Source organism: Haemorhous mexicanus, chromosome 3 (genome assembly GCF_027477595.1).
Source record: "Haemorhous mexicanus isolate bHaeMex1 chromosome 3, bHaeMex1.pri, whole genome shotgun sequence".
Lineage (NCBI taxonomy): Eukaryota > Metazoa > Chordata > Aves > Passeriformes > Fringillidae > Haemorhous > Haemorhous mexicanus.
In genome coordinates, this window is record NC_082343.1 from 32,057,383 (window position 1) to 32,076,587 (window position 19,205).

The 19,205-nt window shown below is 35.9% G+C and overlaps 1 protein-coding gene across 4 annotated transcripts in view; it reads left to right on the forward strand.

Moving 5' to 3' along the window:
- The window catches only part of PDE10A (phosphodiesterase 10A), a 167,787-nt gene that overhangs the window by 93,900 nt on the left and 54,682 nt on the right, over positions 1-19,205 (forward strand). For all 4 annotated transcript variants that reach the window (XM_059841257.1, XM_059841259.1, XM_059841258.1 and 1 more), the window contains exons 3-5: positions 5,179-5,207; positions 15,852-15,972; positions 17,856-17,905. In XM_059841257.1, coding sequence (XP_059697240.1) covers positions 5,179-5,207; positions 15,852-15,972; positions 17,856-17,905 — 200 coding nt within the window. The remainder of the gene's footprint in view (positions 1-5,178; positions 5,208-15,851; positions 15,973-17,855; positions 17,906-19,205) is intronic.

Here is a 19,205-nt window from a genome sequence, read left to right on the forward strand (position 1 = left end):
CTTTCACATGGTAACTATCCTATTGAGCTCTAATGATCCCTTACCCTTGTTGACTTAGCACACTTTTCCTCTGGGGCATTTTCTTTTGTTTCTTTTGTCAGCTGTTCTAAAGAGAAGAAAACTACTCAGTCTTGATTCTTCTGCAAATTCTGAGGATTTTACTGCAAAGTTCAGTAACATGACTGTTGTTTTCAATGTAGTCAGAGGCGAAAATCAGGCAGGCGGCAAAGCTTCTTGTTCTGCTTTTGATTCTCTATAGTGATAAACACTGGAATCTGAAAATTTTAAACAACTTCTTGAGAGTTCAATAGCTTGCAGTTTTATTACATGGACATGTTTTTCCCTAAAAAACCAATATTTTATGTTCCTAAATGGAAGGAGACGAGAATACGGTGATCAAAAAGGTAGAGATGAGAACAAAATAGAAATAATTAAAAGCGAAAAGTTTACTAGAAATGCTGGTATCTGATTCTCCCCAGGGTAAGTGAAATATTACATTCTTCCTAACATATGTAAGATTATTATATTCTCTAGCTGTCACTGAGGCACATGCAGTATTTCCTGCTCCAGAAGCTGACAATCTGTTGAAATTTCTTGGTCTGTTTAGGCCAACAGTCTTGGAAGCCTCTCTCCATGCCAGAGATGGGAACCTCATGGCACTGAGCTGTGTCATCCCATCCCTTGTCTCACTGGGCTCAGAATGGAGTGTGGGCTGTATATAGATGCTGGGAAAGCCGGAGGAAGTGCCTTTCCTTTTAAGTTCTCCAGGCATCTTATCAGTTGGGAACAGGTATTCATGGTCTAGAAATAAAAAAGCCAAACTCCAGAGGCCCAGCAGGGTCCAGAAGGTACGCATGTTTTTAAAATATCCAAATGTCTTGCAGTGGACAAGATCCAGTGGGGTCAGGTTGCTGGAGCTTTGTAGGACCTGCTTCAAGCCGTGTTCTCTTTAAATCATCTCTTTCAGCTCTGAATCACTATATGTTACAGAAATGCCATGACATTTAATACAAAAAAGCATTTCTGTTTTCCAATGCATGCTGTAGCAGTTCTATTGATTTTAATGCAATTGCTTAAGGTATATGTCTGAGTAGTATTTGAGCCAATGGTGATGTAATATTTTCCTTGTCTTTGAAAACACCTGCTGAACGCAATAAAACTTTGATTTTGAAGTTTGAATTTGGTATTTGAAAAATATTTGAATGAAGAGACATCTCTATTCAAAAGTGAGAGGGCAGATTAGTAGTGATAATGTTGTTTCTTAGATACATTGAAATGGAATTGCTACTGGATGAGTCTTTCCACCAGCATGCTAACATGACATGTAATCAGTTTTAAAGAAAGCTGCAGTGCAGCTAGTGGAGTGAAAGCCAGGCAGAATTGTGTGTTGGACAAGAAAAGCAGTAGTTATGGGCATAAAGGTATAGCTGTAAATGGGTAAGTATGAAAAAATGATAAACTGTTTTACACACTCTTCAGCCCATTGTCTTGTGGCTGCATTCCAGTAATAAACAATGGTGATTATACCTCGCTGACTGATAATATAGATGAGCTAATAAGTTTAACACTCTTGTCATTCAACAGCCCTGTTGAATAGGATATGAAGTCATTGTCTAATTACCATAAAACACAATTGTAAACTTTCTTGGTAAAGCATATTTAGTGCTGGAAACTATTAAGTTTCTTCCTGATGGTCAGAGCCCAGGTTCCAACATGATTTTTGCTGAGGTATATTAAACTTAAGAGACTTCTATAGAATTTTATGGAGCTTTTAGCAGATGTGGAAATGCCCTCCTTAGATTAGTTTAAGTTGCCACATACATTTTACAGCTGAGGATTTTTATGATCATGGGTGTATACATGTGGAGCTACCATCCATTGGTATGTTTTGTAGTACTAAGCAATTTTGGAAACAGAAAAAAACCCTGGATGTTCCTCATGCTTTTCTGTTCTCACAAGGACTGGTGGTACTTTCAGAAGATGCCTTTTGGAAGTTTTCTGGCCAGAATAAGCCATCCTGCAAAATTGCTCCAACTGTTTCATCAGTTTAATGTGGGCTAAGACCATAAAAAACAATAAGGTTCCAAATTTACCAGATTTAGGTATGTCTAATGAAGTCAAATGCACGGTCTCCTGAATCCTATTGTGTGTAGTGCCCTGTTTGCTTATATGCGAAGGAGTGAATTAAAATTTTAGGACACCTGGCAGACAATATGTTTCTCTACTTACCATCTGCAGTGAAGTCTTGGTTCAGGCCTTATTTATTGTCTGTTGCATGTTACTTAAGAAGAGCTAGAACTGAGCATCATTTTTCAGGAGTTTAAAAATAACAGTGTAGATCTTATTGTTCATGTAAAATAACTAGAATTCATGTTTTGTCCTGCTTCAGGGAAAGAAACACAGCGTGCCACCAGTGATCAATCTAATGAAAATTCCCTTTCAATGTCTAGGCCTATGTTTAAACAAACTAAATTAGTTTTCTGTGAAGTAACACAACAAGGGCTTCTGAATTGTGAGGTAATCCAGACTGTTGAAAATGAGGAGCAGTGTTCAGGTGCCCTTAATGAGATTGTGCATTAAGAAGCAAGAATGTTTTTGAGTGATGGCTTGAAATTTCTGTTGCAAATGTGTGATAGTTACTGCTTTAGGAAACCCACTCTCAGCTGAGGTATCTTTGAAAGATCCTACAAGTGCAGTGCAGACAGAAGCTGCCAGATTCAAGATGTCTAAAATAAGGATACAAATTGCAATTAAAATAGACTGACCAATTTCATCTGACTGATGCCATTCTACTGCAGAGATTAAGTAAACCTTTATTTCAGGGTGGTGAGATCAGTCTTTAACCAATCTACACAAATTGATGTGGAATTTCTACTGATCTATAGGTGTATGACACTTTTCAAGGTAAAAAAAATCTGCAAATATATCTCTGCTGGTTTAATTGCATTGCAAGCAACTTGTGTCTTATTATCTGAAGCCTAATACAAATTTTGAAAAGAAAAATTATTAGGTCAATCTGACATCTGCTGTGTGGGAAAACATTCCTTAGGAAACTGACTGTAGAGCTATTTGGGATCCCAAACAGAATTAATCCTAAGCATTTGTTTGCTGTCATCAACAACATTAGTGTACCAGCAGCAGTATTTACCTACACAGAAAAAAAGAACAGTGTAAGACCAGGGAGAAAGTTGATATTGTTTTTGCGGAAGAGTTCCTGTGATAAAACTAACTGGGCATTAGAACCATTGCTTAAATTGGTAAATGCCTCAAAATGTCATCTCTGAGATGTTGAAAACTTTCTTTGCATGAAAGTTTTCTTTGTGGCTTAGCATCTTGCAATTGTCCGAAACTTATTGGTCTTTGTTTTGTTTTGTTTTTTAAAATGAATGCATAGAAATCCAAGTATGAAATGGGATTTTATTTTTTTTAATGTGCTTCAGAGATCTGAGGAATCACAGGCTCCATGAATAAGGTGAATAGAGGGAATCAGATGAAATACATAGTGCGCAGATTCAAAATAAAATAGTTTTTCTGGTATTATGTATTTGAACTGTGCAGCTCATAGCATTTTGAGAATGCTAAAGACTGGTGACTCAGGTTTAATAACCAGCCAAACAAAATCTAACACCCCTCCTACCCCACAAAAGTGTGAGGAAGAAAACCCCATCCTTTCAACAGAAAAGTGTTGCCACTGATTGAAGAAATGTTTGATCGGTTGATGACTGAAAACTGAGAGTACACTTTCTGTTGCTCACTTTTCCTGTTGCTCAGTGTCAGAAATCAGGTAACAGGAGAGAGGGATTTTGAGTGTAGCTCTGGCTGTTCTTGTAACTGGTATGTAGATTTGTCTGGTTATCTTCAGGAAGATAACATCACTGAATGTGGAAGAGCATGTGTTGCACATTGCACTGCAAGCAACAGAACTGCCTTAAATAGTCAAATTAAGTTTGTGTTCTGCATGTGTAAGTTAGTGGCATATCATTTGACTGGGATTAAGAGGAGACTAATATTTGCTCATGGTTTTGACATATATTATTTTCCTTAGCACCACTCAATTTTGAGGGGAAATCTGTATTGCTATAGAGAATTCTTTCATCAGAAATTGTGTATTAAATGTGTTTGCTAGAAAATCTGGGGGTTTTCTAACTTTATTGTTTGAAAGTTCATTGTGAATGGCAAAATATGAAGAGCCTTGGACAAATTTAATCATATGGTATTTTCTGTGATAGTAAATCTATTTCCTGACTTAATTTTAATTTCTGTAGTATAGTAATTTGACTCTTCGGAGCAAATAAAAGGTTACAAATAGTTCTCTTCATGTTTTCAGAAACAACTAACCAACTGGAGGTTTGTAAAGGTGTTTTTAAGCTATTTTTGGTATGGTTAAACTGAAAGTTGGAAACTCCTCCTGTGGCAGATGTATTCTTGCTGTATAGCTGTGCTCCCTGCATTTTCAGAAATGCTACTCAATGCTTTAGCTCAGATATTGTACCTGTGTCTATTTATATGTATTAAACTTACTAAAAATGCATGAAAGTCTGTTTGCATTTGAAAGGAAAAAACATTATAGTTTGCATGCATATATATATATATAAATAAATATATGTATATATATGTATATATAATCTTGCAATATATTTTCTTTTAACATGTTATGCCAGATCTCATCAGTGATATTCTTCTTTACTTATGGCCACAAGGTTTTTTCTTCCACATCAAAGTCAACAGGACTAGTGTCTTTGATATTAGAACAGAGGGTCTAAGTCTACTCACTAGCTTCCTTGTAGGATGTTGGTGACATATATTTGGTAACAAAGGCCTTTAATTCTCACACTATGCAGTACTAACAATACCCTTACTGAATTAGAATATGAATTTAGTGTTTAATGTTTTTAATGCTTTCCCTCTGAATTCTGAAATGTATGAAATTTTGTATTCTTATTAAGTCAGGATAGAATCCTTAAATACTTTATTCTAATTTCAATTGATTTTTAGCTTTAGAAGCTTTTAAAAGATTGTAAATGCAAGCCAATCTCAGGATATTTCAATCACTTGATTAAACCATATTAGGAAAGTTTTGTGCAAATGTGCAAAAATAATTTGAAGTTTTTTATCTTGTTCTTTGTTCAGTCTGGAAACTTCCCAGAGTGCCTAATTGTTTGGTTTGTTTCCTTTTAGATGAAGTGGCTCCTAAAGAAGTCAGCAGGGTAAGTGCTGCTCTCTGTCCCCTCTAAAAACACGTGGCCCACTGTTCACTTGAGATGATTTTTCCGTAGACTGTGATCAAGATTTATCTCTATTCCCTGGTTATAGTGGATCTCCAGAGGAAAAAATGCTGTACAGACTGTCTAGAGAACAGTTAATAAGGAAAATAAATATTAAGAACACTTGATTGCCTGTAAATGAATTGAAGGGTGTTTTGCATTTAGAGTTCTCCCAGTGCTATTTTCATGATCCAGTTTTAAAAAGGTACTTCATGGAAACCAGAAATTCATGGGACTTTGAGCATAACATCAGACTATTTAATCAGTGTAAGTTCCTCAATAGATGGCAAGCATAGGAAGGGAAGAAAAATCCCCTACTTAATAACTCCCTTTTGAGATGTGGCATGATACAATGAGTTGAATTCTCTAATTTGAAATATTTTGCAGTGGTCTACATGAAATGAAATGTAAAATCCTAAAAAGCCACATTCAGTAATAGACTCCCAACCCTAGCCTTGCATCTGATTGACACTGAGTCCTGCAGAATATCTGTCTGTGACTGAGAACTAATTACAGGGGTCTGTTAGGAGTGAGTGCCTTTGCTGTGAATGAGAAAATTTCACTTCAGGACAATCTGTTGCCCCCAGATGGGTCCAGATATCCTGAGGGAGTCCATAAGATGGGGGAGCCCTTACAACTGTCCAAGATGGAATCATCGTCCTGTTTTGGTCTCCTTCTTGAATGTCTTGCATAAACTATTTCATGTTCCCAGGAGGAGCACAGTAGTGTCAGACTTATATTAAAAACAGGGCAGGTTGAAAGACTGCAAAAACTGGCTGGATGCTCTTGCACTCAGTAGAAGTCCTTTGGAAAATGCTAGAATGTGGAAGGAGTGGAGAACTACGGCTGGTAATGGAAATCTCAGTTTTGTAACCCTGTGAGCAGAGGGCTGGGATGAGGGGGAACAGAAGTTCACCTCATATGTGTCTACAAGAAAGAGATTAAATATTGTCTAAAAATGAGTTCATTCAAGCAGACATTTTCCATATACATGATGTGCTGTGGATTTATAAGGGTGTTGAGATATTAGGTGAAAATTAGTGTGCTTTAGTAATTCATTCGTTTTCAACATGGTTTTTGCTCAAACCTTAGTATGCTACGGTTATGACAGTGAATACCTTTTGTTGTAATGTGGAATTATTGTTATTAGTATATCTATATATATTGTTTTGATCTCAAAATAACGATAGATCTGCCTAAAAATCTCAAAGCCCTAATTATGTATGTGGGAAAGTTCCTTTTAATTGTCATTAATTTAGTAGATTAGCATTTACCTAAACCTCTGTAAAACAGAATTACAGAATATGTCTTGATTACCACATCTGAGCTATTTGAGGCAAAGAAAACAAGTTCTGAACCCCCAAGTCTGCCTTGCCAGTCACTCCCTGTGTCTCTTGGACTGGTGTCAGGCATCTCAGCCCCTCAAAGTCATATCTTGTGGCTTAGGATTTCCTAAAGATGGATGGGCTGTCACTTGAAGCCCTCGAATCAGTAGGGTGCAGATGATATTTAAGATGTTCTTAAGTAAACATTTTCTCCCTTGTTTTTTAGCCATCAATCATTGTGCACTTGGTAGGGATACTGTGCTGCACTAATCTTTGGTTTAGCTTTTTTTAAAGTAAAGTGCTTGAAGGTACTGAGGAGTACACCATGCTACAAATTAAGAGATTGGGTTGTTTGCTGTATTTTTGAATAATGCCATATATAATAATGTAGACCATTGTAATGCATCCTTTTTCTTCAGCAGCAGCTCAAACCGATACCAGTTTAATTAAAATATGAACATCAATTAGAATTCAAATTAGCAAAGTTCTGTAAGTGAGTAATGTTTTTCAGACAAAAAGACATGTTCACACTGACTGAAAAATTATGAGTTTTGAAGTCATTAAGTGTCACATTTTTAATTCCTGAAAACAACTGCAAGAAACAGCTTGTATCATAGGGAAGGAAAAATTAAGGTTAGTGAAAGGAAATTTATTGCAGAATTAAATCACCGATTGCTTTAGCAATACCATGTTAGCTGGAAAATGAGGTAGATGAAAAAAATCTTAAATTGTTGGAAGGTAATTTCAGTGTTTTCAAGGGTTTCATGTCGCAGTTTCACACTTTGAAAATTTAAGAAATTTTGAAATGTAAGTTTTGAAATCCTGTTTAATAGGAACTGCATTTTGAATACAGTATTTTAGCTTCTTAGTAGAAAATTAAATTAAAGCCGCAAACTTGGCTGTTGGCACTTCATTTCAAGTTTTTGAAAGAAGGGGAGAGGAGAAAGCAGGAGAAAACTTCCACATAATTTAAATTTTGAGAATTGTAGAATAGAAAAAACAAAAAAAAAAGAAATTTTTTTATTTTTAATTCTAGTCTACTAAAGGCAATTTTCTCAATACCTTGGTGTTCAGGAATTATTTGGAAAGATTTCCTTGTTTGGCCTGATATAGCATCCGAATGGTAGTGGAGGGGAAAGATTTCCTGATTCCTGTAGACAGTTTTTGGCTTAAGAGCAGCTCTGGTTACAAAATACCTCATGAGCATCTGTGACTAATGAACCTGTGAACTTTTTTCTGAATACTAGTTTCCAGTGTTTATGAAATATATGTAACTGGGGACAAAATCTCCTTTTTGCATGATGTAGTATTGGGAACATGCTGGGAAATGCTGAGTTTCTTCTGCTCACTTATTGTGCAGATGTGTGTTGGCTGATCCCATCCATCCTAGCTACACAAGTGGTTTTCTGGGCAGAGGGATTTCAAAAAGAAAACCAACTATTGAGCTGCTTGAATGAAGAAAACTTAAGCTGAATACTTTGCTATTTTCCTGTTTAATCTGCAAAAGAAACGAAAAGAGAGGTGTGTGAGTTTGAGCACTAAGTGCACATGTGTTCATCTAGACTGAAGAAGTAGTTCTCTGACAACATTAGTGAAAACAGTGTGCTTTGGAGACATGTTATTCTTTTCAGTTGGCAAAAATAACCCCATTCCTTCATGAACTATAGCCAGGATTCTGTTTTACGTGCCTCTAAGTTTCCCGTGAGCACTGTGTGCTCTTTTGTACCTCAGGTTCTGAAGTTTAAGTGAAAATACTCAATGTTCCTGATATGATCATGGCAAAATTAGCTGTTCATTTTGCTTAATAACTTTCCATTCCATGTTTACTTGAACCATACTTCCAGTGAAGCTGCCTTTTGGCAAGTACCTTTGCTTTGTAAACTCTGGCAATGCCAACAGCAATTCACTTTACAGAAGTTTACCATATAAACACCAGAAAATTATTACCTAGCAAGTGACTTGCTCATTTAGAGTACTTTATTCTTGGAAGCAGGAATGATAGTCCAATCCTCTCCTTTCCCTTTTTGGACTTGCAGCTTTTTGGCAGCTGCCTTGGCACCAGCCAGCACCCGGCACAGTGTGTCACTGCCAGTCACAGAATGAGCAAGTGTGTTTTCAGTAAATAGTTGCAGTAATTGCATGTATCTTCACTGTGTGACTGATAATAAAGGTTTGGGCTCTCCATGACCCATTGGCAAAGCAAGCTCATTCCTTGTAGTATCTTCTTATTAAAGATGGGATTTAAATATTTTCACGTTGTCCCAGAACTGAGAATGGATTAATAAAAAAGTTAGGGGAACTAGAACAAATATAAAAATATATGTTTAGCCTTTAGGAGTGTTGCAAATGGCATTGCACCTATTGTCACGAGAAGATGCTTGTATAAGCTAATGTCTTTAAAAAGAAAACCTTGTGAATACTGTGGTAGTGATAAGCAACAGTGGTAGGAAAATGAAGAAGTTTATTTTTAATGTTGTACATGGTGTCTTTAGAGTGCTTGCAAGTCAAGTATTAGGAGGGAATGTCATTTTATAAAAAGCTTTTTAAAAAGAGGAGCAGTGTTCAGCCTTGTCAAGTTAAACTGAAGCTCATTATGCTGTTTTATTATATAATCTTGAGAGGTGATATAATTGAGATATTCATGAAGTTTTATGAGCCTTACAGTTAATAACAGATTATATGGTTACTTCTGTGTAATCATAATGTTCTTTTCTCATAAGTGAGGCCTTAGCTTTTTATGATGTATTTTTTCTATTGTGGAGCAATTTATTTCAGTGTTGCCATTTGGTAACAGTGAAGGAGCTGATGGGAAGGTTAGAATGGACGTCAGTGAGTGGGGGTTATGGAGCAAGAAGCTTCTTTTAGGAAAGGTGTTCACCATCTCTCTGAGGCTTGGAAATCAGCTAAATAAAAAGGCTGGGAAATGTGTGCCTTCAAAACTAGTGAGTTCTTTCTGTGCAGAATAAGAAAGCTGGTTTGCATCATAATAGGGCCTGTGCTGCCAAATGTCATCTCGTGTTTTCCCTTCTTTGCTTTTGTCATAAAGGCGTTTGATGAGTGAAGAAAAAAATTCATAAATACCTGCGTATGGGGCTGCAATGCTAAGCTTTATTTACCGTGCAAGTTCTAACCCATGTCCTCTCCAGTCAAAACAAGAAGAATAGACGTCAGACAAATGCGTGTAGGAGCAGTTTTCTCTGAGGCTATGTACAACCATTAAAATTAATCACCTCAGCTAAGACTGCACTTTATAGTTGCTTGCTTTCCAGTGTCCAAGTTTAAAGAAAACTGGTTACACTGGCCAAGCCCAGTTACCTCTTCTGATTTTTTTTTTTTTGAGTTTCCTCTCCAAGCTCATTGCTCCTCTGAAAGCCATCTCTGTGCTGTAAGTTTGCTCACCACATTCTTCAGTCTGAGGATTTCACATCCTTTGGCTCAGCATTTCCACTTTGAAACAAGCAGTTTGATTAGTCTTTTGTAAGGTTGGGAGGTTTGTGGTTTTAAATTATTTTCTAAATGAAGTGCAGATCCATATTTTTGTTTCTTCACACGTCCAGTTTATAAGTGTTTACAGTGTTATTAGAATGTAGTTATCTTGTGGTTATCTATGCCCCAAAATAACAAACAGCAGTTTCCATGAAAGATGGGAACTAGCCATCAGTGCAGATAAACAAAATACTGCAGCCAGTGAAAGACAGGGTCTAGAAAAGGTAGCAGCACACATGAACATACATGGCAAAAATGTACACAACCTATCTTACTACACATAAAAATGACCTGAATAAATTTTACTGTTGATTGAATTAAATAGGTTGACTTTTTCTTTTAATTTTATCTTACTTTCCCCCTGCAGCCATTTCTTTCTTTATACCCACTGGTCATCAGAAGTGCAATAACATTACTATAACTAAGCTAAACCGAGTTCTTACATTTAAAGAAGTAGGTGATTATTGTGATGCAGGTCTGGCCTTCTTTGTTTCTACTCTAGATGTCTGAATACAAATTGTGATAAAGTGTAGTGACACATGGAATGAATATTTTAAGTACTTTCAAACCAAATGTCTCCTGCAGGGCTGGCTGCCTTTGTCTTCAAGGGACTGGATTTAGTCACCAATATGTTCATTTCTAGTTATGCATTCCTTTGTGAGGAAGAGAAAAAAAAAAACGGAAACATAGAAGAATATTCTTCAGTTTAAAAAACTCACTTAGTATGTTGGTAAATAAAGTAATAGTGCCAAAATTCTTAAAAGACACATAGTATTTCTTTAGAAAAGATACAGGTAATTGAGTATTGATTTTCTTTCCAGAAGATAAGTTATGAATGCAACTGGAAAATTATATAGAACAAGTCTCTAAAAACATTTTAGTTTATTTACTTCTTTTTGTATCAACAATTTTTTTTTTGAGAAGTACAGAAGTGTTGCTTTTGGGAAATTGTTTTTATAATGCAAGTATCAATAGCACTGAGAACTTAGGTATGTAAGACCTGTCATTTTATACTTCTGGTCAAGTATGAAAATACCTAGCATGAAATATTTTGGACTGACATCTCAAACAAATGTTAATTCAGACCATTAAGAGTTCAAACAATTGTTCTTTTTTTTATTTGGAGGTTTTTTTAAGTTCATTTTAAAATTCTTTCCCTGATGACTTCTGTTGCCAAGACTATAGTTTTATAGCAAAGAAAACTAGTTTTGGCTGGAAGTTTATGAGGAGATTTTGATTGTTTTTGTTTCAGCAGCTGCGCTATATTCTGTAGTGTCCTGATAGAGAGGAGAGGAGCTGTCAGTTTTAAAGATGACTGAAGAACCTTGGGTGAAATCCAGTCCCTGCCTAAGGACATTCTTTTGTGTAAAATGTTGCACAGAATTACTTGAATTCATAATCTGCCAGCTTTGATGCTGGCATTGACAGTTTAATTTAGGTGGTTTGAACAAGCTGGTTATCTAAAATATTAACTGATGTCACCAGATAGAGAATGGGTGTTTTAAACTCTTGGGTCTATGTACAATGACCCTGGCCTATGTACATCCTTTATTCTTAGTGATTTTACACTGTTTGAGAACTGAGCTTCCTTACAAGAAGCTCTGTTTGCCCCAAAAGATTCTGTTCCTGGTCCAGGAATTCCTTCTTACCTGGACAGCTGAGTTCATTTTTTCTTTCCTAATAATGTCATTTTGATCTCATAAAGTGTGTTTGTTGTTAGGTTTTTGAGGCTATTTTTCTTGCTGTTTTGTGGTTTGTTTGTTTGTGTTTTTGTGGTTTTGGTGAGGTGGTTTTTTTTGTTTGTTTTTTTTTTTTTTTAATAATGCTGTATTGTTTGAGATGTTTCTCTTTGGTTTGTTTTTGGTTTGGTTTTTTTTTCTTTTTTTTTTTTCTTTTTTGGCCTGCTTACATGTCTTTGAATGTATGTCCTCAGTTTCAAGTTCCTCTCCATCTGTCCACAGTGTGGCCCCCTGTGACACCTCTAGAGTGCCTTGCAATTGGATACAACTGCTGTATTAATGAAGGCTTTTTGTTGCAGCAAAGGGACTTTTTCTTTCCTGCAAAAGCATAAAATGCCTGTGGCACAGCTGCCCTATGAGCATCAAAGCATGGAAATAATCTTCATTTCTGTTTTTGGGTTTTATTTTTTACTATATTGTATACTTGAATATTAGTTTATTATGTGTCTGAATTGTTTAGAATGAATAGTTAAAATTCATCTTACTCTACAGTATTTCAGTATCTCCTTTACTGTTTATGTTCCTAGCCTCCCTGTTTAGTTCTAAGGCACAAAACAATTCTTAAATCACCTTTCATGGGTTGTTGTCTTCTCTTGCACTGAAATATTCTAAAGACTAAGAACCGTATAAATATTTTTACGTAAATCCTGTAAAAACGACCTTATTTTATATTTATGAATTTTATTATGAATATTTATAACACAATTTCACTTCTTAATTGTTAGTCAATTTTAATAGCTTTAAAATATATACAGCTACTAGAAATATTATGCTGGTATGATAGTGCTAAACTAGTTTTCAGTCTAATTGAATTATTTTATGTAATGTCATTGAAATTCAGAATTTTACAGTAAATATATCAAAATACTTATAGACACTGAATCTTTAATAGAAGGAAATCAGCAATGGGAAAAATGAATTAAGGAAAAAATCGATGAGTGTTAATAAAGTTTAAATTGCAAACTAAGAAACTCTACTTACTCCATATAATAATGTATATATGTAATAAATACTCCTTTTCCACCAAGTGTGTTGAATTTTTTTGAGGAGTTGCTCTCTTAAAGTAAGTTTTACACCAAATATGCACAAGTCTTTGTTAGCAACCACATTGGGTGGTTGCTTGTACCAGAGTTTCCTGAGGACTTACTCAGTGTTTAAATACATGGTTTCATAAAGACTGTTGTGGCTATTCAACCAAATGTAATTAAGGTTATCCAATCTAAAACGCCTAGAACCTAATAAAAAACTCTTTCGCTGTACTGTAATGAAAGGAAGACCGTTTCGCAGAGTGCCGGAGTGAATCTTTGTTGATGATTGATCAAGAATTACTTAATTGTGCATCTGGACAAGCTGTACTCATCTGGGCAGCTGTGGGTGTGCAGATGGTCAGTACCAGACGCGTGCCACGTAACAGTGGCTGGCATTACGCAGCTGCCGTCTCTTCCGCGACACGGGTGCGGGCAAGGCTTTGCCCTGCTTACCAAACATTTGCAAGCATATGTGGCAGAGGTGAGGATAAAGGGCACATGGCTGTTATATAATTACTATGCATGTTGAACTGCTGCTTGATTAGAGGGAAAGCAGTCATTCCGCCGTGGCTCATTTTGATGATGTGTTCTCTTAACGTATTAGCTTTAACCTTTGAGGATTTGATTTAAATCCTGACTGTGCGTCACAGGCGAAAAGATGTGTATTCATTTCCAAGTTCTGAGAAGGCATTTTTCCACATGATAAAGTGCATGTGTGCTTGATTAGCTGTTGTTGCTCTAGGGTATGTGGCTGCACATACTTTTGCAGGCTGGGGTTAGCGCGTCTGAATAGTGTGGACTCTTGTTCACCATTTTCCTGCTTTACGGCTACTTATGGCTACAGATTGTAAGTATAAAAGCTCCACTTGCATGAAACTATGCTATTGTTTTCTCTCTTTGAATAATAATCATATGGGAGTAAATGTGGGACACAACAGAGGGCAGGCAGTGGAAGCTTGCCAGCTGCCATATGGTGCTAATATTGGCGGTGGCATGCTGTATTGTAAACTCAAGACCTGCAGTAGTTTATGCATTTATGCAGTGTGACCTTACATCGCTGTCAAAATGTATAACCATCGCATCATTTTACAGAAGGAATTATGAAGTGTCAGGTTTGTTACACATTGAGAATATTTGGACAGCCTAGGACTTAAATGTTCTAATATGTCCATGTGGAGCAGTAGATTAATAGATTAAGAAGAGGTCATGGCAAAGATTGTATATTCTCAGGAACCATTTTAAAGTCAAGATTAAGATCTACTGAATTTAAAGAAACTGGGAATTGATATTATCCAGCAAACACTTTTAAATTTTTTTGTTTGTGTAGCTTTTTGGGTTTTTTGACAAGAAGCATCAAAATGTATCCTAAGTATATATCTTTACATGTTCTGTATTCCTGACATAGTGTGTTTTATGCATGAAAATAAGAGGGGAGTAAAAGTCATATAATGAAATATATCATGTAAGTTATGTGCTTAATCCATCGGTAAGTGTCACATGTAGAGGTTTACCTACATTTACAGGCAGAGAAGATATTGAGCAGTTACACATATGCATATAAACCTTGGAGTGGTAGTGGGCTAGACTGTGATACTCTGAACATTTATGGTCTTTTCCATTGTAGTTTATATTAGTTTGATCTATATTAAACTTTGCTCTGAAGTATGAATGAGCAGAAGAGTAAGCCTTAGTCTTTCAAGCAACATTAATTTGTTTAAATATCACCAGCTAAATTTTTAGTTTAAGCAATGTAATTTACTGCATCATGGAGTTCAGTAAGTAATTGACCATATTACTTTATTCAGTTTCCACATTACCAGTTTTGGGCAGGGTAATGAATCTTTGCTTAGTGCCAACTATTGCTTCCTGTGAAATTATTGCTTGTGATGCTGTCATGCTACACATACACATTTAGTGCTGTTTTTAACAGCCCTTCAGAACTTGGGAAATGGATAAACAAATGCAGCTGGGCCCCTGAAGGGAGGCTGCATCTCCTTTCCTGTGAGATTTTAACCATATCATGCTGTTCCATCCTACCAGCAATCAGCACCCCATGGCTCCCATCTAAATATCCTAACTGATTTGTAATCTGCCAGCAGATTTGATTTGTGTCTGCCATCATCAGTTGAAACAAATGCCTGTGAAGCCACAGTGGCTGGCATGATTTTGACTTGTGATTTTTGTCCTTCATTTGGTTGATGTTAATTGCTTCTGTATTTAAAAGGCTGAGCTTCCTGAGCTACCACCACCTGAAAGCTCTGGTGCTTGGCACAGTTCTGTCGTTTGGCACATGAATCTGAGGTGGAAGATGCTAGCTAAGGCAGCTGCTTGCTTCCTTTCCTGGTGGACTAGGAGCTTAAAAGGAAGGAGTTGAAGTCTACTGTGGATGTAACAGTCTGGTCAGAGAGAGAGAAAGCTGGATAAGCTTTCTCATGAATTGGTCTGAGGGAGCTGGAGAGAAAGAATTGTAAACAATGCACAGGTGTTTTGTGATAAGCTGTTTTGCCCATAAGGTTGTTTACAGATGGGTTGTTTTTTAATTAACCAATGGTGATGGTGTTTGATTAAAGGACCAATCAGGTCCACCTGTAGTGAACTAGAGTATAAAAAGGAATGGGTTTCCTAACAAAGTGAATTACCCTTCTGACTGCTTTTGGAGTCCATGTCATCTCTGACTCAATGGTGACAGTCTACTTACTTGATAATTGTCATGTCTCTCATTTTCTTTAGACATTGCCCATGACCCTGGCTCAGTTAAGGTGATTATAATTGTTTGGTGATGTTCTCAATGTGCTTTGAACAAATGTTTAATGAACAGAGGGTGGAGCGCTGTGCCTCTTGCTTAGCAGTGTCCTTGCTCTTCAGGCAGCTGGATTAGGACAGCTCTACTTGGCTCAGTACTGAAATCTTAACATATTATTTTTATAATAATAATAATATTTTTAGTTTCTAACCTGCAAAATTCATCTCAGTTATTCTAAAATGTTCTTCTCATCTTTGCTTCCATAGTACCAGGATACGAATATGCAAGGCGTAGTGTACGAATTAAACAGCTACATAGAGCAGCGCCTGGATACAGGAGGAGATAACCAACTGCTTCTGTATGAGCTGAGCAGCATCATTAAAATAGGTAAGAAGGAGAATCAGATGTCTCTGAGCTGTTACTCAGCATCAGTGCACGGCACATTTCTTACGTGGTTTAATTAATAAAGACAGGTACTTAGGGGTAACAGTGTTCCCATTGGATGTTCTCTCAGTGTGAACTTACTTCACCTTCTGTCCCCCAGTGAATCCCTGGCTGCACCAAAGTGAATTTCATCTGTGGAGAGAGTTCCGTGTCCAGTTGTGATATTAGAGTCTCATGTTAAATGAACCAAAGAATCAACTATTCTGGTTATGATGATGTTGCAATTTCAATAGTGAAAGAAGGAAAAAAAAAATATATCACTTATGTCACTGCATACTTAAATTTCTTTTGAAACAATTGAAATGCTTCTGGAAGAAGGCATATCTTTTGTGTGATCTTAAACTCAGTTGTTTAACTATTTTTTTCTATCTGATGTAAGTACCTTTTGTGGTAAGAAAATACTGCATATGATCAAAAGTTAAAAATTAAAAACAAACAAAACACTCTCAATAACAATGCAAGTGTAATTTGTCTTCTTTTTGGCCAGAGTGGATGTACTCAGACTTCAATAGGAAATGTCACAGTAGATATCAATAAGCTCTTTAGAAAGGTTTTACTGTCCCAGCTACTTCATAATTTTGTAATGATGAGTAATAATTCTGGTTTATATATATGGTGTTTTAAAAGAACCTTTTCTCTGCAAAATCTGCTGATTTTGCTTAGGCAGTTATTTGGATATTGACATCCAACTCACAGCAAAACAAATTTGTTAATAAACAGCAAGTGAGACTGGACCATATAGAGTGCTTATGTAGTGCAATTTCTTTTTTTCTTTTGAATAGCAGATGGGAGGGGTTTTTATATATTATTTCCTTTATAGTACTCATTTGCCTTGTAGGTCAATATACCTAGGTACTACAGCTGAAGGATTTAAAATCTGCATGCAAATTACTGTGCCCTCAACTCTTCACAATGCTGCGCAGTTAACAACAAGCAAGTAACTACACAGTGGAACTTTTTTGCTTTTGTCAAAGAAATTAAGAAAGCCCTTTGATTTGATTGCACACAAGTAAAATGTTTTCCACTGAAATGTGCTGAAAAGATTTTTGAGTTCATTCATAAAACAATAGGTACCAGATATGTCTTTTTACTCTCTTTTTAGAATGTTTATTAACTTTTGGAAAGACACATGATCCAAGCCTGTTGCGTAAAGCAGGCTGAAAAACATTTTCTGCTATATACTGTTCTGATTTTGAGGATAGGTTATGATGGTTGGTTGACTCTAAACTTTTGAGAGTTTAAGGAACTTGACTTTACCCTGTTTCATACCACACTCTGAATCTGACAGAAATCTATAAAGTATAACCTTTCTGGTGAGTGTCACTATTTTTAATATGGGCTAGGTGCAGAAAATAGAAGCAGTTTGTTTGGAAACACATTTTTATAGCAGTACTTGTAACTCCTCATTTTCCCATGGTTTTCTCTCTTAAGGCAAGGACAAATATAGCTTAACATTTACAATTGGCATTTGTTTTACTCAGAAATTGTAGTGTTATCTGGCAGATTATATTGTAAATACATTTTTAATGTTACTTCTATTGTATGAATTAATTTGCTTTTACAGACATTAGGCCTTGGAGTATAGATGTATAAAGAAGTTGTTTCTAATTATCTTTTAAAATGCTTAAATGGCAATAAAGAAAGCAAGAACCTCTAACTTTATAGACTCTTGAAAGTTTTAGGAGACATAGCAGAAGACCTTAACCTTGTGAATGGTAGATGTTTGTCCTAAGTGGAATTGAATCTGTTGTTTCACCTCAAAGATGTTGCCTAAGTTTGATTTATCCCTGTGAGTACAATTATTTCTTTTGTTATTGCTTTGACAGCTACAAAAGCTGATGGATTTGCACTATATTTCCTGGGAGAATGCAATAATGTAAGTATACTGGGTTAAAATGCTGCTTTTCTGTATGCTCACGAGTATGTTTTCTAATATAATAATGGTGGTAATGAAAAAATATTCTCTGTGTTTAGATCCTTGGTTTTTTTGTTGGTTTTTTTAAAGATTTGGCAGCAATGCTATTGTTTCTCTGACTCTGGAGGCTTAACTTGTGATTTAACCCTATTATAAGTTGTCTTTAAGAAACACAAAACTTAACTTGGATTTAATGTCTGCGTAGCCTTTTCTTTGCATCTAGTTATCTCCCTGATTTTTTAAATGTTAATTGTCAGCTGCAACTTGATAGTGAGGTAATGTAGATTTCAGATGTAGGTTCTGGTTGGCATAAAATAAATTATACATTTAAAATTTATGAATTCAATTATTTTCTGATGTAATAATTCAAACAATATCGAGTCCAATAGTTCTTCTTTTGCTATTTGAATGTTAGAATACCTTGCATCTTTTTCTATCCAGTTTGATTTGTACAGTTAGCATGATACAAGACTCTGTAGTTATTTTGAATGGCTATCAGAAGGAAATTCAGTGTAGTACTTCAGTCAGTTCCTCAAATAAAAAACCAGAATTTGTCAGAAATTGTATGTCTTTCATTGGTTCAAGAAACAAGCAGTGATTAGAGAGGAAAATATTTTTTCTCATTGTATTTTTTCCTTACTTTAAACAGCCAGTTTTAATAGCTTATTCTTGTACAGCCCATTAGCCAATTTCCTTTGCTCTTTGTGCAATATTTGAAGTCAGAAAAAACTGTAAAAATTACTTTTTTGAAGTAGTGGAAACAGAATTGAAGATATACAAACCTGCAAGCAATTTGATGTGGAAGAAAGCCCATACAGAAATTTCCTATAAGAAATGGAAATGAAGTTTTGAATTTTTTGTAATATAACTGTTTCACATAATAAAGACAACCCACTTTATTATTCAAAATTCTTTTTTCCCTTAATGGCTTCTGTTAAGCATATAAACAGCATATATTTTTAAATAACTCTTTCACTAAGAGGTATGATTTAAGAAACGTGTTGTTCATCATTTTGAATGCCATCTCTGGTTCTCATTAGTAGGTGACAGCATTCATTGTCATGGGTAGGGGTGATACAAGCAATCACTGAAAATCTCTCTCCTGCTGCCAGAGGCAGGAACCTGCAGGAATTTCAGGCTTCATGCCTTCATCCCAAATGCTCAGCACTGGCCAGCTTTGGTGGCAGTGAGTGCCTGCCAGCTGGGCATGCTCATCTCTAAATCCTTTGTAAAAGATTACAGTAAAATTAATTTTAATGCT